Source organism: Saccopteryx bilineata, chromosome 4 (assembly GCF_036850765.1).
Source record: "Saccopteryx bilineata isolate mSacBil1 chromosome 4, mSacBil1_pri_phased_curated, whole genome shotgun sequence".
Classification (NCBI taxonomy): Eukaryota; Metazoa; Chordata; class Mammalia; order Chiroptera; family Emballonuridae; genus Saccopteryx; species Saccopteryx bilineata.
The window spans coordinates 127,659,669-127,680,569 of record NC_089493.1 but is presented as its reverse complement, the minus strand read 5'-3'; the positions used below and the strand labels follow the sequence as shown (position 1 = coordinate 127,680,569).

The following is a 20,901-nucleotide window of genomic DNA, read 5'->3' as shown; positions in this document are numbered from 1 at the left end:
AGAGGCATGACATGATCAGCTTGGGGTTTTAGAAAAATTCCCCTGCGCAGCTAAGTAGAGAATAAGTTAGAGGAATAGATCCTGGGACAAGGTCTGGTTAGGAGGCTAGAACAAGGGTGTGGTGAGGAGGTGCAGGAATATAAAAGAGGCTTTAATTTGATATGTATTAAGAGGTAAAACTTAAGATGTTTATGAGATAAATTGGTTCAGTTTAGGTGAGGGTGAGAGAAGTCTAAGATGCTTTCCTCTGAGGGCTCAGACTGAACATGTCATGGGTACTGCTTACTAAGCTAGAAACATGAAGAAATACAGACTGAGAAGGTGAGTTTGCCTGTGAGGCATATAAGTCAAGTTTTCTTAAAAGGCAACTGCTCCAAAAGGCAATGTGCAACTTGAGAGGTAAAGGATGGAGATGTCGATTTAGGAGTCCCAGGAATGTGCAGTCAGTGGTCACACAGAAAAGGAATTTGTTGAAAGGGTATTGGGTGGGTCACAGGATTTCCACTCAGGAGACAGGAGCTTAGAAAATAAGCAAGAACAACCGGAGGTCAAATCACTGGAGTAAAAGCCAAAATCAGATACCAGAACCAGCCCAGCAATAATACTGCAACTGTCATCATCCCTGGACGCTGAATGTCACTGTGACCAGTACCTACACTACTATAGCCCGTTGGACTAGGATAAAGCTGGCCCTACTGTGGCCACTGGCCCCAGGTTGTTCTAGTGCTCCAAATCACTTACTCCAGAAGGTTCATTTCTGGGGGCTACTTGGCCAGGCCTAGGTCACATGCCTCTGGTCCAGTTGCCAAAAAGCTGGGAAAGCAAAAACCCAGCCTTTTTTATGTCAGTCATGGAAGATGGGCCCTGCTTATCTCCAAGACCTATAACATAGGGGATTCAGATTTTGGACATCCTCAAATTACCAAGGTCAGCTTCAGGTGGGTACCACTGAAGTCACTGGGCAGAGTGATGAGGGTAGAAATGAGTGTAAACTGAACTGGTTTCTTAATTTAAATAATGAATAACAAGAGTCTCTTGGGATGCTGTGAAGAAGCATCCCAAGAGATGCTTCTTGTGGTGTAGAAAGAACACAGCCTGCAGGAGCCAACAGAGGAGAGGGATGCAGGGACAGGGTGATAATGCCAAGTGACATCACCCAAAACATCTCAAATTTCCCAGTGCATTTAGTAGTTTGGAAGTCATTCCTAACTTTGGTGAAAATATCTTCAGTGGAGATTTTGCAGAGAGGTCAGATGGCACTAGAAGGAATAAATGGGAGGGGAGAACAAGGGAGATTAAAATTAGATTAAAAAAAAAAAGTTTGGCTAGCTTGACCTGTGGTGGCGCAGTGGGTAAAGCATTGATCTGGAATGCTGAGATCACTGGTTTGAATCCCTGGGCTTGCCTGGTCAAGGCACGTATGGAAGTTGATGCTTTCTGCTCCTTCCCCCTTCTCTCTCTTTTAAAAATGAATAAATAAATCCTAAAAAAAAAAAAAAGGTTTGGCTAGCCCTGCTGGTTAGAGTGTCACCCCGACAAGCCAAGGCTGCAGGTTCAATCTCCAGTCAGGGCACATGCAAGAATCAGCCAATGAATAAAAGAATGGAACAACAAGTTGATCTCTCTGTCTAAAATCAATTAATAAATTCTTTTTCAGGTTTGGCTAGTTGATCAAGTTTATATGCTGAGATCAAAAAGTAAGGGAGGATACAATGTTGAATATCCATGATGAAGGAGAGGCAGGAGAGGAGGAGAGGGAATGACATACAGAGCACAGTGAAAGGACCAACCATGGATCTGAAGGGAGCCCTCTCTACCTCTGAGGAAGAAAGGGTGGGAGAGTCCAAGGAGTTTCCCCCAGAGTGCTCTTTTCCTCTGTGAAGGAGAATGGGGGTGAGGGCCACCTGAGGAGACAATTTGCAGTAGCTCTGTGCTGGATACAAGTAACTTAAGCAATTTATTATAAATTAAGGTCACTCATAGACCCCAAGGTCAGAAGGCCTCAGGAAGGAAGCTTCCAGAAACCGAAGAGCAGTCTCTGTTCTCTGCCTCTCCAAAGGCTGTTATGGGGCCCTTGCTGGTGAGTTGCTTTAGGGAGCAGAACTAACTCCTTCCCCAAGCACTCTGAATTTCTGCCCTCTGAAACTAAGACTACAAGACCTGTTATTTTATGTCCCTCACTTTCTTCAGGTATTGTAAGCAATGGGTGTAACAAACTAATGCTGAGACAGCATTGTGGCCCAGGCTGAGTTACCAGGGAGATGGGGTGGGGCATCAAAGAGGAGAGGGAGCTGGAAGGGAGACAGACACTGAGGTTTAAATGTATTCACATGTAAAAACATCACAGGGAAAATTCTGGCTGAGGCTGACTGAGGAGGCCAGAGATGACAGGCGTTCAAATCACTCAGGGCCAAGGCCTTCCTTAAGTGTGTGTGCTGTGTCCAGCTGAAAAGAGGGAGTAAGCCCTGGCCAGACAGCTCAGTTGGTTAGAGCATCCTCCTGATATGCAAACATTGCAGGTTTCATCCCCAGTAGTCAGGGCACATACAGAAACAGATCAATGTTTCTCTGTCTGTCTGTCTGTCTCTCTCTCTATCCCTCCCTCCTTCCCTGTCTCTCTCTCTAAAATCAATAAATAAATAAAACATTGTTGGCCCTGGCCGGTTGGCTCAGTGGTAGAGCATTGGCCCCACATGTGGATGTCCTGGGTTTGATTCCCAGTCAAGGGACACAAGAGAAGCAACCATCTGCTTCTCCAACACCTCCCTCATCCTCTTCCCCCTTCTCCCCCCCCCCCCCCCAGCCATGGCTAATTGGCTTAAGAGACTTGGCCACTGGCTCCTGGACCTTGCCTCAGGCACTAAAAATAGTTCCATTACAATGGAGCAATGCCCCAGATGGGCAGAGCATTACCCCATGAGTAGCTTGCCAGGTGGATCCCAGCAGGGGCCCATGCCAGAGTCTCTCTGTTTCCATTGCTCTCTTAATTAAAAAAAGAAAAAAGAAAAAAAAAAAGTACAAATTGATTGTTACAGAATACAGGGATGTAAAGAACAACATAGGAAACAGAGTCAATAATATTCTAATAACTGTAGTGTATAGTGTCAGAAGGGTGCGAGATTTATTGAGATGATCACTTAGTTACGTTAATATCTAATCGCTGGGGTGTACACCTGAAACTAATATAATAAAGTACGTCAACTATAATTGGAAAAAAAAAACATTTACAGGGAATAGTGATGATATGCAGACAAGATAACCATGAGGAATTTCACGGTCCCCTGTGATCTGGCCAGCTTCCGGCCTCTTAGGGACTCTGGAAAAGTACTCGGACCTTTCAAAGGTATGTTATCCTAGACTCACAAGGAAAATGGACAGGGCTCATTTAAGGTAAAGATTGACCTGCCACGACCTGTTTCGAGTTTATGATCTGACCATCCTGCTTGGTTCCTTTTGGTCACTGAATTTGCCAGGTCCGCCAAGTAGCCCCTGAACTTGTTCCGCCTTTTTGTTCACAATCCCGCTGTATGAATAGAGGTCAGAATGCTTCTTCAGTACATCGCAACTGCCAGGAGAGTAAATGTATTAAACCTAAGAATTAAGAATCCCTGAGGCGTGTGACCCTACTACACACGAGGGACTCCTGGACTCAGCCCGGCCCCTCAGTCTCCATCTGCCAGGCTGTTTCCCTCCCAACGCCAGGACTGGGCTCCCCGTTCATTCCGCCGAACCGCTGGGGGCGACACACCCCAACGCCTCTTCTGCAAGGCCCTTGCGCACCGCAGAGCCCCTCTTGCTCCTCCACGTAGCCGCTCCGCTTCACCGCGCAGCGGCCCCCCAATGATCGCACGCCGCTCCCCACCACCCACCCAAGCCGCCAGCACCACGCAAGCGCCCCGAACCTGGAGTCCGGAGCGGCGGCGCGCCCAGGGACAAGCCGCGCGGTGGTTGGCCCGGTGCGGGCCACGTGACCATAACTAGCGCCGCGTGCGCCTGCGCAGAGTTGCTCAGCGCGCCCGTGACGGAACGACTGGGCGTGGGGAAGAGCGACCTCGCCCGCCTGCCTGCCCCCGCCCCTTGCTCTGCCGCTCCACCCCCCACGGGGCGTCCCGGGGCGTCCCGGGCCGCTCGTCCCCTCAGCGGCGGCCGCGCGCGGCCCGGGGTCGCCGTGAGTACTCAGGAGGCTGGCCTGCGAAGCGCCTGCCACGGGGAGGGGCGGGGCGGCCGGGCCGCGTGAAGGGTGGGGGCCCGCCCCGCCGCTCGTGGTGCATGAAGTGAGGGGCTCGGACCCGGGGCTCCGAGGAGCCCTCCCGGGCCTTACGGGCGTCGCTGCAGGCCAGGCGGTGGGCGGCACAGGTCCGGCACAGGGCGTCCTCCTCGGGAAGCAGGTGTGGGTGTCTCCGGGGTCCCCCGAGCAGACCAGAGAAGCGCTCCCGTTGCTCCCGCAGGGGAGGCCGCGGGGCCTGTCTTGGGAGCGCGGGAGGCCGCTGTGTTTGCGGGCAGGCTCCGTCTTCGCCGCCCACGAGGCTGGCCTGCAAGAGTCGCCCTGCGCGAGTCGCCCTCCGGGGATCCTTCCCGCACTCTTTGTTCGGTGGGCTCGTCTTCCGCGGGAGAAGCGGAGGAGCCTCCGTCCCCACGACCACATGGCGGAGAGTCAGACCCGCATCGTGAACGTTGAGACCCTTGCCTGGGTGCAAAGTTGTTACCCCGAGGAGCCCCTGTGAGCCGAGCTGGACCTCTGGGACCCAGACTGGGGGCTGTCCCGTTTGGCCTGTCCCTGGTCAAGTTCCTAAGCCGTGGTGTGCGCTGCCTGGGTCCACGCGGACCCGGAACCGAGCGACGTCCTTCCCTGGGTACTGGGCACAGCTCGGGGCGGGCCCAGCTGCTGTCCAGAGAGGCCTCTCTTTACCTGGTTTAGATAAGGCCAGTCTTTCTGAATTCATTTAAGAACGCTTTCAATGACTCAAAACCACATTCCATAGAAACCGGATGTAGTTAGGGGCTGTCAAATGTGGGGTAAGGCCCGGTTCCTCCGGAGGGAGGCGCTTGGCTTCCCTACATCCGGAGTGTTCCGTGTGTAACGCAAATAGGACATCTTGCAGGTTTATTCTTCAAAAGTGTCTGTGATTCTGGGAATGTTATGAATTCCCCACCCCCATTTTCGTAATCTTCACCTTTTACATCAGTTCTCCATTTCTTAAGAGGAGTGAGCATTAACCGTGGAAGGTGGGAGCACCTTCACCGAAACAACCTGATGTGAGAACAGCGGTAGTCTCTTTCCTGGACAGGGAGAATTCTTTCTGAACTATCTTCTTCTTGTGTCAACAGCAGAAACCAAGCAGCAGCGGCCCTTGGAGACAGGCTGAGTGTTTCTTGACTCCTACAGTGGCAAAGACTTGGAGAAAGTTGGTACTTCTGGCCTCCTCTGTCCTCGCCCTACCACCCAGCCCAAGACAGCACGGCTGGACATTAGTGCCTCTTTCCTTGTTCCTCTGTGGTAGTCATCCAGATTAGCACCTGACTGTTTATTGTCACATCTCACAGACCCAGCCCCTAGACCTTCATATTCTGGTTCTCAGCTGCTCTTGAAGGTGAATGGAGTCTTGCTTTTTAAGATCGTTTTTTAATGGTTTTGTCTATGTGTAAGTGCATTTAGGTGCTTTATGTATTGGCCTTTTGGCATAGGTATCCAACAGAAAGGTCATTCATTTATTCATTTGACAAATACCTGTTGAGAGACTGGCAGTAGAGGCAGCGAAAACAGTCAAAGTCTAAGCCACCTGAGATCTTACTTTCTGTTTGGAAATAACCACAATGAACGAACATTGTGTATGTCAGAGCGTGATAAGTGCTGTGAAACAAGATGAAGCAGGGAAGGGGGATAGACTGCTAGCATGTGTATTGGGGAGTTGCTGTTTTATATAGGGTGGTCAAGGTGACCTTAGCAGAGAGTGAAAGAGTGAAGGAAGGATCAAGTCATGTGGATATCTGGGTAAAAAGCTTTCCCAGAAGGGGGAACAGCAGGAACAAAGGTACTTTGATGGGAATACACTTGGTATGTTTGAAGAATAACAAGGAGGCAGTTGTGGAATCTTGGGATGATCTTCCTGTTTGCATTTAGAATTGCTGTTTTAGGGGGAACCCGTGGAAGAGTCTAAGAGTAGTCTCTGATTTTTTTTTAAATTATTATTTTTTATTATTATTTTTTTTTTTTGTATTTTTCTGAAGTGAGAAGCAGGAAGACAGAGAGACAAACTCCTGCATGCACCTGACTGGGATCCACCCAGCATGCCCACTAGGGGGCGATGCTCTGTCCATCTGGGCATTGCTCTATTGCAACCGGAGCCATTTTAGCACCTGAGGCAGAGGCCATGGAGCCGTCCTCAGCGCCCAGGCCAACTTTGCTCCAGTGAAGCCTTGGCTGTGGGAGGGGAAGAGAGATAGAAAGGAGAGGGGAAGGGTGGAGAAGCAGATGGGCGCTTCTCTTGTGTGCCCTGGCTGGGAATCAAACCTGGGACTTCCACACACTGGGCTGATGCTCTACTACTGAGCCAACTAGCCAGGGCTGGTCTCTGATTTTCAAAAAATTATCTATTACGAATTTTTCCAACTGTTAAGAGTACAAGAAACCCTCATGTGCCAGTCACCCAGCTTCATTCATAATTGGCATTTTGCCATATCTATTTCATCTGTTCCTCCTCCCTTTTTGGTGCTGGAGTACTAGTATTTTAAAGCAAAAAATCAGGCTATTTCACCTCTGAGAACATCACTCCCAGTTTCCTTTTGCATCCTGTTTTTGATGTGTTGGGTAGCACTGTTGGCTGGGGGACTGCTCTGCTGTTTGCCCTGCCATTGTGTCTGTGTTCCCATCCTGGGTTGAGTTGATATCTGAGGAAAAGACCACAGGCTGTTGGAACATGCAAGGAGTTAGAACAGTGGTTCTCAAATATTATGCATTAGAATAACTTGGAGGGCTTGCTAAAACACAGATTACTGGAACCCCATCTCTGGAGTTTCTCATTCAGTAGGTATCAGTAGGAGTCCTTGATTTGCATTTTTATAATTGTTTGGGTTTTTTTTAATTTTTTTTAAATTTATTTTTAGAGAGGAGAGAGAGAGGGTGAGAGAGAGACAGAGAGACAGAGAGAGAGAAGGGGGGAGGAGCTGGAAGCATCATCTCCCATATGTGCCTTGACCAGGCAAGCCCAGGGTTTCGAACCAGCGACCTCAGCATTTCCAGGTCGACGCTTTATCCACTGTGCCACCACAGGTCAGACTGATTTGCATTTTTAACAACTTCCCTAGTGGTACTGATGCTGCTGGTCCACAAAACCCACTCAAAAACCACAAGTGGAAACCTAATGTTGAAAAGAATTATATTAGAGACCAATAATTCCTCTGTTCAAGGTTGGAGTTGGTGAGACTGAATATATGCAGAGCCAGGAAGGTCTAGAACAGTGGTTCTCACTTTTTTGAAAGGACTAGGAGGTTCGTGTGTTTCAGAGAAATATTGGGATCATTACTGCACTTTTATTTGGGGAGTAGGTTCCAAGATGAGTCCAGGGTATTGTTTTGGCCATAACAGCTCAGGCTGTGTCTACCAGAGGGTGTTCTGTGTTTTGAGGACTTTTTAAGTTTGTTAGCTATGATTGTCATATAAAGGCTTCTAGTGATACTGATGTTAATAAGAGATATGACTCAACTTGGAGAAGTAATTAGGAGTAAAAACTCCCAAAAGCATCTGATTCTGATGGAAGTTGATACTGTGAAGAATGTTCCCAATGTACTGAAGTGATAGAGTAGTATAAGCGTCTGGTCCTGCCACCACTTCTGGCTTCGGGGTTCATAAGGCGTTATGAGCTAGAGCAGGGACTTGCTCCAATCCAAGTTCCCCAGTTTAAGAAAGAGTAGCATCTTTTGTTTTTACAGGGTCCATTATCTTTAAAAAATTATGTGTACATGCATGCAAATATGTCTCTTTATGTACAAGTGTCTGTACATATGTATAATAAAAGTGTATCCATAAACGTGTGCTTGTGTATACACCACCAGCTTTTAAGTGGTGGTGAAACCGGTTGTTGTCTACTTTCCACAGGACAGTGACTTGTTACCACCACAACAGCAGAGCCTGCCATCCCCAGCAGATCTCCAGTCAGCCCCTGATAGCATCCCCATCCCCGTCTCCCTTTGTGGCCTCCTAAATGCCCATCTCGTTGACCTGGGTTCAGCTGGTGGTATGGAGGGGTGCTGCCTAGCACTGACCTGGGAGTGTGTGTGACCTACTGACCCAATGGTGAGGACCAACTGCCCACCTCTGCAACTGATCATCCATGGGGTAGATGGGTCAAAATACAAACTCATCTTTTCCTGTGTTTTCCCTCCCACCCTTTTGGAAGGTGGAGTGGCTCTTTGAAGTTAAGGAAAGGAGAAGGAGCATAGAAACAATTACTTAGTGTGTGTTTAGGTGAGTTTTCTGGGGAACGAAAGGGACAGAGAATGAATAGACAAGAGGTTAGGTATGATTTGGAGCTACCTTGGGTCCCTAGATGATCCTAGAAGAGGCTAGCTTATACTAGAACCTAGATATGCCTAGTAACCAACCTTGACATTGAATTCTGTGTCCCTCTCTTCTCTAGCTACCAGACCCTCAATCATATCTGACATTTAAGAAGGCCCAAATTCCCTACTGTTTTTCTTTATCCCACTAAATCATAGCTAGTTCATGGATGTGACTGATTCAGGGTGAGACTCAGATGCTCCTAAAGCAGGGGTCGGGAACCTATGGCTCGGGAGCCAGATGTGACTCTTTTGATGGCTGCATCTGGCTCGCAGACAAATCTTTAATAAGAAAGATAATAACATTAAAAATATAAAACATTCTCATGTATTACAAGCCATTCATTTCCTACCACTCATGTTCATGGTTGGAGGTGGCTGGAGCCAATCACAGCTGTCCTCTGGGACAACACCAAATTTTTATTGGATAATGCATAACGTACATGGGTCATAGTGTGGCTCTCACGGAATTACATTTTAAAATATGTGGTGTTCATGGCTCTCTCAGCCAAAAAGTTTCCCAACCCCTGTCCTAAAGGATAAAGTGAAGGGGATAAAGGGATTTGGGACTCAGTTTTGCTATTCCCAAGAATGGGACCTTCTTCCATTCTTTGTGGGGGTCTATTTCCTATTTTCCACCCTGTCACCCCACTCTGTTGTATAAGGTAACAGATCAGCACAAGGTTGTATCTTTATTTCTCATTACTAGGACATCAAAGGCCAGTTTTGGAATGATGATGATTCAGAGGGAGATAATGAATCAGAGGAATTTCTCTATGGAGTTCAGGTGAGATTACCACCCCTAAGATCCATGGGTGGTCTAAATGGGCTTCCCTCTGGATACTTCAAGAGTGAAAGAGGTTATTCTGGACCAGAGATATAATGTTGGTGTGGCCTGATCGTTATCAAAGCTAATACATCTTTCCTCTCTCCTGGGACTCATACCTTTCCCAGGGTAGACTATATCCTCTATACATGGAGGCTACCCATATGTTCTTATTTGGAAAGAATTATTTTCTGACTCTCCCCTCACTAACCAGTGGGATCATTTCAATCATTTTGTAAAAATTACCCTGCCAATGATTGCTTAATGCCATGACAACTCAAGGCATGAGCCTGAGCAGGAATGTTAGACTCCAGATAGAATTGATCTAAATTAAATTCTGTACTTTTCAGTCTGTTCTGAGTTCTCCTAGTAGGCACACCTAAGTATTCTGGTCAAGGTCTGAGAGGAAAAGCTGAGACTTAAGGATGTGAACTCCTTTAGCAAAACCTGCAGTTGGCCTGTTGAAACTTGTTAGGGTGGTGATGGAGGGAGACTGGTGTGTTGATGACATCCTCAGCTAGGGCTGCCACCAAGAGCCCCTTCATATACACAGCTTTTTGCTTATATGTAATGCTGCTGTTTGATTTTTCTGTTCTTGGTGTTTCTTCATCTTTTTATTTTTCACCTCTCTCTTTACCATTGTGTTCCTCCCCACTCCCTACTGTTTTTGCTGCTGACTCAGGGGAGCTGTGCAGCCGACCTATATCGACACTCACAGCTTGATGCAGACATTGAAGCCGTGAAGGAGATCTACAGTGAGAACTCTGTATCCATCAGGTGGGACTCCAGGGTGGCAGGGAAGCAAGCCACTTCTGAGCTGTTAAAGGGCTAGAGGGGTTTTCTTTTATGGTGTGATCGGGGATCTGTAGACACTGATAAATTATGAGCTTAGTAGTAGAGTTGCTCAGAGTACTTAAGCTGGGCTGACAGGAGTAAGTAGGGAAGTATAGTCACTTTTCTTAGAAATTTCCTTTTATTCTACACCTCTCTAGACTGTTAGTTTCATCTTAAAGGTAAGAAAGGCTCCTGGCCTGGAGAAGGCACTGATTATTAGGTAGCTCAAGGCTGTAGCTAAGAGCCTAGGTTCAGAGCTGCCTTCAACCATTCCCTTTTCCCTGGCCCAGGCTCAGTTCTCCCTCCACCTCAGTCTCTGTTCCCTTCTTTCTCCCTTAATGAGCCTCACCTGTGGTTGCCTGTATCTCTATAGAGAGTATGGAACTATCGATGACGTGGACATTGACCTCCACATCAACATCAGCTTCCTCGATGTAAGTGGTTCTAGCACCTGACAAAACATGTCTGGCTGGACTTGTGGGTCTGCTGTGTAGGCCGGGAGTCTAGTTCCTGAGTCCTGTATCTGGAGCACATATTCTCCATCCCTGTCTTCAGATCATCCCCAGACAGTGGTGTTTACTGTTCTGTGCATGTGTGTCGTACAGGGAAACTTCAAGTTCATTTCTTCCTGCCACTAACCTGGAAACTGTTTCCCTTACTCTTTTAGGAGGAAGTCTCTACAGCCTGGAAGGTCCTCCGGACAGAACCTATTGTGCTGAGACTGCGATTTTCTCTTTCTCAGTACCTTGATGGACCAGGTAAAGGCAGTGACTTTGGCCAAGTGTATTCTCTGAGCTAATCCAAAGTCCTAAATTAATTGAGACAGAGAAAAACTAGGAACAGGCCTTTGGGCATAATCTGCAGGCCATTGGTAGAGGATTTTGTTTCCTCTCACTAGTGTCCTCATTCCCTGTCACCTGATAGCAACCCCCTCAAATCCTTCTTGGTTAAAATATTGTTTTCTTTGATGATTCCCAGAAGGTATTTATCCCTCCCCTTCCCCTCCACTTCCTCATAGAAGTTGAGGATAATAAAGTCAGCCCCCAGAATCTACCCTTTGCTGCAAATGTTTTCCTTCCCCACCACTATTGTTTAGAGTACTTTTAGAATCTGAGGAAGCTGGTCCACTGGACTATGTCTTTGGACTTCCAGTGGGATAGAGACATGAATATACTAGAAGCTTTTTCTTCTCTTTGCAGAACCATCAATTGAGGTTTTCCAGCCATCGAATAAGGAAGGGTTTGGTCTGGGTCTTCAGCTGAAAAAGTAAGAACTTTGATCTTTCTGGTTATGGACATATATGGATGGACAGGCAGATGAAATATTTGTTCATCCTTCAGTGGAATAGTTTTCTTCCAAAAATGTGTTTTTGAGATATGCCCAAGAAAGACTAAAATAAATTTGGGGAGCCAAGTTTATGGTTAGGCAGAGGAGCCTGTGGTTCTGGGGTGTCTGGCATCGAAACATCATGAAGGTAAAAAGATAGGTTCATTACTAGTTAATATTTAAGGAAAAGTATGACCCTGGATTTAGAGCCGTGCATTTCCCATTTTCTCTTAGTTTTCTCCAAGTGGGGCCTAGGAGCTCAGACAGTTTTAGTTTATTGAATGTATTGAGCACCTTGTTAGGTGTTTGGTCTACAAGGGGAAAGCCACAGAGTCTACCCTCAGTGAGTTCCAAATAGAGTCCAATGGATATATATTCTTTTTCTTTTTTATTTTTTGTATTTTTCTGAAGCTGGAAACGGGGAGAGACAGTCAGACAGACTCCCGCATGCGCCCGACCGGGATCCACCCAGCACACCCACCAGGGGCGACGCTCTGCCCATCAGGGGGTGATGCTCTGCCCCTCCGGGGCGTCGCTCTGCCACAACCAGAACCACTCTAGCACCTGGGGCAGAGGCCAAGGAGCCATCCTCAGCGCCTGGGCCATCTTTGCTCCAATGGAGCCTTGGCTGTGGGAGGGGAAGAGAGAGACAGAGAGGAAGGAGGGGGGGGTGGAGAGCAAATGGGCGCTTCTCCTATGTGCCCTGGCCGGGAATCGAACCCGGGTCCACCGCATGCCAGGCCGACGCTCTACCGCTGAGCCAACCGGCCAGGGCCTGGATATATATATTCTAAGTCGAGTGAATATTTAAGTTTTAGAGAGAACACAGAAGAAGGAGTGAGTCAGTCCGATGGCAGGTAGAGGGCTCTGAGTGACTGAATGAGAGGGAGATGATGAATGGTTTTCAAGGATAGGCAAGAGTTGCTTATGTAGACAGACTCTAAAGTGAGTAACATTGCTAGGGCATAGTGATACGAAGCAGCATACATGTAGGAAGCTTCAGGCAGTTAAATATTGCAGTAAAATGCAAGGCAAACATGGTAGGAACTGAAGCCAGGATGTAGGAAGGGGTCCAAATCAGAGAGGATCTTGGGCTTTTTATATTGTAGGCTGTGAGAGTATTGAAGGGTTTCAGGCAAAGAAAGGACATGGTGGGTTTAGCTTTAAAAACAGTATCCTGTTAGCATTGTGCAAGATAGATAGGAAGGGGATGAGACAACTATATAGTTTAGTTGGAAGATTCTGTAGAAGCACAGACATTAGATGATGAGGGCTGAACCAAAGTGTGACTAGGTAAGAACAGAGATGAAAGATAGACTGGAGAGATTTATGAGCTGTAATATCATAAGACTTGCCTTTTGGCTCTGTGAGCAGCACCGTGGCCATCTGCAAGAACAGATGCCTTATGGAAGGCAGCAGAAAGGGAGCCAGAAGGAAAGTGGTTGATCTGTTTCCTAAGGAAGATCAGTGTGATGTGAAAGGTCCAGCTGTGCTCAATATAAGAGCTGTTGGAAACACTCTAGTCACAAAAAATCAAGGAACAAAATTGCATCTGATGGTCTCAAGGGCCTTGTTTTTTTTGTTTTTGTTTTTTAATTGATTTTTAGAGAGAAAGGGAAAGGGAGAGAAATAGCAAGAGAAACATTAATTTGTTGTTCCACTTACTTATGCATTCACTTGTTGATTCTTGTATGTGCCCTGACCGGGAATGGAACCTGCAACCTTGGTGTATCAGGATGCTCTAACCAACTGAGCTACCTGGCTAGGGCTCAAGGGTTGTATTTTTGAAGTGAACCTAGCTGATCTGCGGAATGATGAAGTTGCATTTGGAGAATTCAAGCTAATTACTGGGGATGTTCAGGAAAAAACTGCCTGACTGATTTCCATGGCATGGATCTTACCTGTGATAAAATGTGCTCCATAGTCAAAAAATTACAGACCATGCTTAAAGATCCTGTTGATGTCAGGGCTACTGATAATTATTTACTTTGTCTGTTCTGTTGGTTTTACTAAAAAATGAGACAGATTCGGAGGACCTCTTATGCTCAGCATCATTGGTCCACCAAATCTGGAAGATGACGGAAATCGTGACCTACGAGGTGCAGACAAATGAGTTAAGAGAAGTGGTCAATAAATTGATTCTAGTAGCATTGGAAAAGTCATAGAACAGCCTTGCCAACCGATTTATCCACTCCACGATGTCTTTGTTAGAAAAGTCAAAATGCTGAGAAAGCCCCAGTGTGAGTTGAGAGACCTCATGGAGCTTCACGGTGAGGGGAGCAGTTCTGGAAAAGCTGCTGGGGATGAGACAGGTGCTGAAGTGTATGAGCCCCCAGCCCATGGATCTGTTTACAATTCAGACATTCAATGGTGACAAATAAGAAGTCCTATTTGTGATATTTTAAAAAATTTATAATAAGACTTGAAGTTTGATTTAGGTATGTTGTATATCACTGGTAGTCAGCCTGGTCCCTACTGCCCACTAGTGGGCATTCCAGCTTTCATGGTGGGTGGTAGCAGAGCAACCAAAGTATAAATACAAAGATAGATTTAACTATAGTAAGTTGTTTTATAAAGATTTATTCTGCCAAACTTAGTGAAAATCTGACATAAAGTACTTGGTAAGTAATTATTATTATATGCTTTAACTTGCTGTAACTCTGCTTTATAAATTTTATAAAGTAAAGTTACTTCCCTACTTTATAAATCACCATTACTGTGGAACCGGTGGGCGGTTAGAAAATTTTACTACTAACAGAGATACAAAAGTGGGCGGTAGGTATAAAAAGGTTGACTACCCCTGTTGTATATGGTCATAAGCCAAGGAATAGTGGAAAGTTATTCCTAGGTTTCCACTCCAGGTGTCTAGGTAAATTGTAATATCACCAATTTAAAGAGGGATTTAGAAGAGGAACAGGTTTGTGGACTGAGGATAGGTAATTAGTTCCATTTTAAATATGTTTATTAAAGGTAACCTTGGGATATTTCAGTGGAGATGCTTAATAGATAGTTAGATGTGTAGATTTAGCACTTACAGGAGAGGTTAGGGTTGAAGGTACGTATCAAGGAATGGGTAAAAACTATAACCAGTGTAGAATTTGAGATGGCTGAAGGAGAGCTTGATGAAGTGAAAAAATCAAGGGCAGAACACCCAGACAAAGTGCCTGAGAAATTAGCAGGGTAAGCAGAAGAGGAAGAAACACTGGAGGCAGCTCAGAGAACTTGGGAACGATGGGAGGAGAATGGTGTTCCAGAAGGCAGGGAGGAGAGTTTCTTTAAGGAAGGCCAGGTGCCAGAGAGGCTAAGCAAGAGGAGAACATAGGTGGTTCTGTTGGCTTTAGCATCAAGGTAAAAGCAATTGTGGAGCCTGACTGGGCGGTGGTGCAGTGGATAGAGCGTCGGACTGGGATGCCAAGGACCCAGGTTCGAGACCCCAAGGTCACCAGCTTGAGTGCGGGCTCATCTGGTTTGAGCAAAAAGCTCACCAGCTTGGACCCAAGGTTGCTGGCTCGAGCAAGGGGTTACTCAGTCTGCTGAAGGCCCACGGTCAAGGCACATATGAGAAAGCAATCAATGAACAACTAAGGTGTCTCAACGAAAAACTGAAGATTGATGCTTCTCATCTCTCTCCGTTCCTGTCTGTCTGTCCCTCTCTCTGACTTTCTCTCTGTCCCTGTTAAAAAAAATTGTGGTAGAGTGGTAAAGGCAGACTCTGTTGAGAAGTAAGGGGTTGGCAATGAAGTAGAAACAATAAGTATGGATTGAGAAATTTGGATGAGGATAGGAGAGACCAGGGAGAGGTAGCTAGACTGAGAGGCAGAAACTTGAAACTTTCTGTAGACTTTGGGGAAGGAACTGAAAGGAAAGGGCACAATTGATGAATCAAGGTCTCTAACCAAAGAGACAGGAAGGAGCTGAGATCTAGAGCACAAGTAGAGAAAGTGACCTGTCATAGGAGGGTTTCCTTGTCTCCAGAGAATGGAGGCATTGAGGTAAGGGAATGGAAATAGAAATAGGTAGTAGAGTGGGAAAATTGAGAGCTGCCCTGGCCGGATAGCTGGGTTGGTTGGAGCATCGTCTGGAAGCACAGAGGTTGACGGCTCTATCCCTGGTCAGGGCACACACAAAAGCAGATCAATGTTCCTGTCTTGCTCTTGCTCTCTCTGTCACTTGCTAAAATCAGTAAATAGAAACTAAAATACTACTCAGCCATAAGAAATGATGACATAGTATCATTTACAACAACATGGATGGACCTTGATAACATTATACTGAGTGAAATAAGTAAAACAGAAAAGCCAAGAACTGTATAATTCGATACATAGGCAGGACACAAAATCCAGACTCATGGACATAGATAAAAGTGCAGTGGTTACCAGGGGGAGGAGAAGGGAGGAGAGGTAGAGGTGTGGGGGGAAGGGGAAGGGCTTAAAGAGAAATAAAATATAGGGTGACAGAAGATGATCTGACTTTGGGTGATGGGTGTACAACATAATCGACTGTCCAAATGATCTGGAGATGTTTTCTCTAAATCTATGTACTCTGATTGACCAATATCACCCTGTTAAATTTAATTGTCTAAATTAATTAATTAATTTAAAAAGAAATTTAAAAAAATTAAGAGAGCTGATATCTGATGGCTTTAGTTTTCTCTGTTTAGAAGAAAGAAATATTTGGTTGTAGGTGAAGTTAGTTTCTTAAAGGCGGTGATAAGGATTTAGGATAATAGTTTAGAACAGTGATTTTCAACGTTTTCCATCTCGTGGCACACAAACTACTAAAATTCCACGACACACCCAAAAATATATTTTTCCCCAATTTTACAGAAAAAAATGGGCATAATATTGATTCATTCACACCAGACAGCCATTGTTTTGTTGCCTGTTTTTACTTTTTTACTTGACAATTGAAGAGAAAAGGCAGGGTCAGTGCCCCTGACTAAATAGTCAGGTATTGCATGTTTTAAAAATTCTGCAGCACAGCCTGGGCTACAATGGCACAGTGGATAGAGCATTGGAATTGCTTAGGCCACCGGTTCAAAACCCTGGGCTACCTAGTCAAGGCACATATGACAATCAATGAACAACTGAAATGAAGCAACCATGAGTTGATATTCCTCACCTTCCATCCCTTTCCTCTCTCTGTAAAATCAATAGATAAAATATTTAAAATAAATTCTGCAGCACACCAGTTAAAAATTGCTGGCTTAGAGTAATGCTAGAGAGAACTAATCAAGGACAAATGAAAGAGTTGCCAAGACTATTTGAGGGCCCAGCTCAAGTTGGAAACTATAAATTTGAAGATGCAATATTTCATCTAACAATATCAGTACCTCTCATGTCACTAGGGCTTTTCTTCACTATTTTCAAGGCAGAGGGTGGTACTCACCTCTTTCCCATTCCTTTTGTTTCAGTCTCAGTATATAGTCATTGTTGGCAGTAAACTCCAAGGTTCCCAACTTTGGAAGGCTCACCTTTGAGATCTTTCTCTACTGGCAAAGCATCTCAGAATATTTTCTTTGTCCTTTATTTTTTTTATTTTTTATTTTTTTCCCTGTATTTTTCTGAAGCCGGAAACGGGGAGAGACAGTAAGACAGACTCCCGCATGCACCCGACCGGGATCCACCTGGCACGCCCACCAGGGGGCGACGCTCTGCCCACCAAGGGGCAATGCTCTGCCCCTCCAGGGCGTCGCTCTGTTGCAACCAGAGCCACTCTAGCGCCTGGGGCAGAGGCCGAGGAGCCATCCCCAGCGCCCGGGCAATCTTTGCTCCAGTGGAGCCTCAGCTGCGGGAGGGGAAGAGAGAGACAGAGAGGAAGGAGAGGGGGAGGGGTGAGAAGCAGATGGGCGCTTCTCCTGTGTGCCCTGGCCGGGAATCGAACCCAGGACTTCTGCACGCCAGGCCGACGCTCTACCACTGAGCCAACCGGCCAGGGCCATTTTTTTGTCCTTTAAACTAAGCATTGGGAGTGTGTAGTTACCCCCTAGAATAAAGAGCTACTTTAGAGGCCTGACCTGTGGTGGCGCAGTGGATAAAGCGTCGACCTGGAAATGCTGAGGTCGCCGGTTTGAAACCCTGGGCTTGCCTGGTCAAGGCACATATGGGAGTTGATGCTTCCAGCTCCTCCCCCCCCCCCCTTCTCTCTCTCTGTCTGTCTCTCTCCTCTCTAAAAAAAAAAAAAAAAAAAAAAAAAAGAGCTACTTTAGGCCTGACCAGGCAGTGGCACAGTGGATGGAGCATTGGACGCAGAGGACCCAGGTTCAAATCCCCAAGGTCGCCAGCTTGAGCGCAGGATCACTGGGTTGAGCCCAAAGGTTGCTGGCTTGAACCCAAGGTTGCTGGCTTGAGCAAGGGGTCACTCACTCTGCTTTAGCCCCCCGCCAGCCCCCATCAAGGCACATATAAGAAAGCAGTCAATGAACAAATATGGTGCTGCAATGAGGAACTGATGCTTCTCATCTCTCTCTCTTCCTGTCTGTCTCCCTCTTTCTGTCTCTGTCAAAAAAAAGAAAAGAAAGAAAGAGGAACTTTAGGACAGTATCTTTTCATGTGCTTAGGTAAGGTTATGTGGGGGAGCGGGGTTCAGACACATTGCCCCACCACAAGTACCTTTGCAGTCCCTGGATCTGCATTTTAGGTTAGTTGCCTTTCAGAGTCCTCTTTCTAGACCTGGTCCTCTGCCTGAGCTTACCGAAGCCTGTTTTCTTCAATTCCTTAGGATCTTGTGTATGTTCACATCCCAACAATGGAAACATCTCAGCAACGATTTCTTGAAGACCCAGCAAGAGAAAAGGCAGAGTTGGTTCAAGGCAACTGGTACTATCAAGAAGTTCCGAGCTGGCCTCAGCATCTTCTCACCCATCCCCAAGTAAGTGCTCCCCCAGGAGCTGATCCTTTCTAATCACCTTATTCTTATCTAAGTCCCCCTTTTTGATTACCTGAATTTATCTATGCGGTCTTCTCCTTGGGTCCTTCAAATTCTGTACCTTTAACTACTAAAAGTACCTCTGCGATCCAGTCCCCCTCTGTGATCCAGTCCTTTTACTGCTCACCCCAGTTTTTATACCTCATCCTTTATATAAAGCACAATACCAGGCCCTGGCCGGTTGGCTCAGTGGTAGAGCGTCGGCCTGGCGTGCAGGAGTCCCAGGTTCGATTCCCGGCCAGGGAACACAGGAGAAGCGCCCATCTGCTTCTCTACCCCTCCCCCTCTTCTTCCTCTCTGTCTCTCTCTTCCCCTCCCACAGCCAAGGCTCCATTGGAGCAAAGTTGGCGAGGGTGCTGAGGATGGCTCTGTGGCCTCTGCCTCAGGCGCTAGAGTGGCTCTGGTTGTAACAGGGCGACGCCCCAGGTGGGCAGAGCATCGCCCCCTGGTGGGCATGCTGGGTGGATCCCAGTTGAGCGCATGCGGGAGTCTGTCTGACTGCCTCCCCGTATCCAGCTTCAGAAAAATACAAAAAAAAAAAAAAAAAATTAAAGCACAATACCTAACTTATGGTATGTATTTGGAGAAATGTATGCTAATCTCTCCATCTTTCCTTTGTTTGACCTTCATCTTTATTCTCTATACCAGGGGTCTCAAACTTGCCGCCCGCGGGCCGCATGCAGCCCGCCCACCAATTTTGTGCAGCCCGCAGACTAATCAAACTTCATGGATTAGTCTTCGGGCCAGTCTGCGGGCCGCACAAAATTGGTGGGCGGGCTGCATGCGGCCCGCGGGCCCGAGTTTGAGATCCCTGCCCTATACTAAGGAGGCAGAGTTAGAGAACAGGCACCAACTCCTTACTCTTATGTAAGGCTACTCTGATCTATTATCTATGAACTCAGTTATCTAATACATAAAATAGGCCCCACCTGTGCTTTCTGATTTTCCCAAAGGCAAATATAGACCCAGATTTGTAGTTTCCCAGGTACTGTTGTTGACAGTCAGGCATCAGGCTCTTTGAGATGAAACTGCTTCTTGCCTCATACAGTGTTTAGCACTTAATCCTATGTATGTAAATACACACACACACAGAGTAAATGAAACAGGCATCCTCTCCAAGGGATCATACCTGGCCTAGATGCCGTAGAATGACATAGGCTTGGCCTCTATCCTCTATGTTCCAATCAGAAACACACAGATAATGACATAAAAATAAATTCAGATGTGTGATCCACTTATTTGTGTTAAGAGTGTTCAGATTTAATAGAACTTTCTGCATATGTTCTTCTTTGGCTTAGGTCACTTCACTCATCCTGGCCTTTGACCCCCTTGTCTCCAGACTTTTTTGAGGCTCATACTGAATCCTAGTTTTGTCACTTCTCCTATCTCTCCAGGTCTCCCAGTTTCCCTATTATACAGGACTCCATGCTGAAAGGCAAACTTGCTGTACCAGAGCTTCGGGTTGGGCGCCTCATGAACCGTTCCATCTCTTGCACTATGAAGAACCCCAAAGTGGAAGTGTTTGGCTACCCTCCCAGCCCCCAGGCAGGTCTCCTGTGCCCCCAGCACGTGGGCTTCCCTCCCCCAGCACGGACCTCTCCTTTGGTACATGAGCTGGGAGGGTCTGAATTGGGTGTTGGGAGGGAGGATTGTGGGAGTATAGCTTCTCAAACTGGGATGGGAGTATGGTTTTCCAGGCATCATAAATCAAACCTGGGCATGTTTCGTGGGTGGAATGGAACACTTTTTTTTTTTAAGATAGAAGCCAAAACAAATGGCTTCCAGAGACTATTTTTATTTATGTATTTAGTGACAGAGAGAGGGACAGATAGAGACAGACTGACAGGAAGGGAGAGAGATGAGAAGCATCAATTCTTCATTGGGGCACCTTAGTTGATTGCTTTCTCATATGTGCCTTGACTGGGGGGCTACAGCAGAGCGAGTGACCCCTTGCTCAAGCCAGCGACCTTTGGGGCTCAAGCCAGTCACCATGGGTTCATGTCCATGATCCTACACTCAAGCTAGCAACCCTGCGCTCAAGCTGGTGAGCCCCTGCTCAAGCCAGATGAGCCCGCACTCAAGCCAGCCACCTCAGGATTTCAAACCTGGGTCCTCTGCCTCCCAGTCCAACACTCTATCCACTGCACCACCATCTGGTCAGACTGGAATACATTTTTTTTTTTGTATTTTTCTGAAGTTGGAAACGGGGAGGCAGTCAGACAGACTCCCACATGTGCCCAACCGGGATCCACCCGACATGCCCACCAGGGGGCGATGCTCTTTTGCAACCAGAGCCATTCTAGCGCCTGAGGCAGAGGCCATAGAGCTACTACCCCCAGTGCCCGGGCCACCTTTGCTCCAATGGAGCCCTGGCTGCGAGAGGGGAAGAGAGAGACAGAGAGGAAGGAGAGGGGGAGGGGTGAAGAAGCAGA

The 20,901-nt window shown here is 46.8% G+C and overlaps 1 protein-coding gene, 1 long non-coding RNA gene and 1 pseudogene across 21 annotated transcripts in view; 2 read left to right on the top strand and 1 right to left on the bottom strand.

The window, feature by feature from the left end:
• The first annotated feature begins 4,030 nt into the window (after positions 1-4,030).
• PARP6 (poly(ADP-ribose) polymerase family member 6) overlaps positions 4,031-20,901 on the top strand; it is a 33,756-nt gene continuing 16,885 nt past the window's right edge. For 2 of the 20 annotated variants that reach the window (XM_066278001.1, XM_066278000.1), the window contains exons 1-10: positions 4,032-4,168; positions 5,329-5,591; positions 8,096-8,293; positions 9,266-9,343; positions 10,065-10,159; positions 10,590-10,650; positions 10,884-10,974; positions 11,416-11,482; positions 18,263-18,412; positions 19,864-20,014. In XM_066278001.1, coding sequence (XP_066134098.1) covers positions 8,291-8,293; positions 9,266-9,343; positions 10,065-10,159; positions 10,590-10,650; positions 10,884-10,974; positions 11,416-11,482; positions 18,263-18,412; positions 19,864-20,014 — 696 coding nt within the window. In that variant the 5' untranslated portion in view covers positions 4,032-4,168; positions 5,329-5,591; positions 8,096-8,290. Of the gene's footprint in view, positions 4,169-4,188; positions 4,389-5,328; positions 5,592-8,095; positions 8,294-9,265; positions 9,344-10,064; positions 10,160-10,589; positions 10,651-10,883; positions 10,975-11,415; positions 11,483-18,262; positions 18,413-19,863; positions 20,075-20,901 lie in introns of those variants that run through there. The other 18 variants (XM_066277999.1, XM_066277982.1, XM_066277993.1 and 15 more) reach the window with 17 other exon arrangements.
• On the top strand, positions 12,580-14,006 carry LOC136333977 (small ribosomal subunit protein eS1 pseudogene; annotated as a pseudogene).
• LOC136336384 (uncharacterized) overlaps positions 17,739-20,901 on the bottom strand; it is a 29,661-nt gene continuing 26,498 nt past the window's right edge. The window contains exons 2-3 of the long non-coding RNA XR_010731438.1: positions 18,154-18,313; positions 17,739-18,039 (exon numbers count right to left, since the gene is read on the bottom strand). This is a non-coding gene — a long non-coding RNA (uncharacterized lncRNA). The remainder of the gene's footprint in view (positions 18,040-18,153; positions 18,314-20,901) is intronic.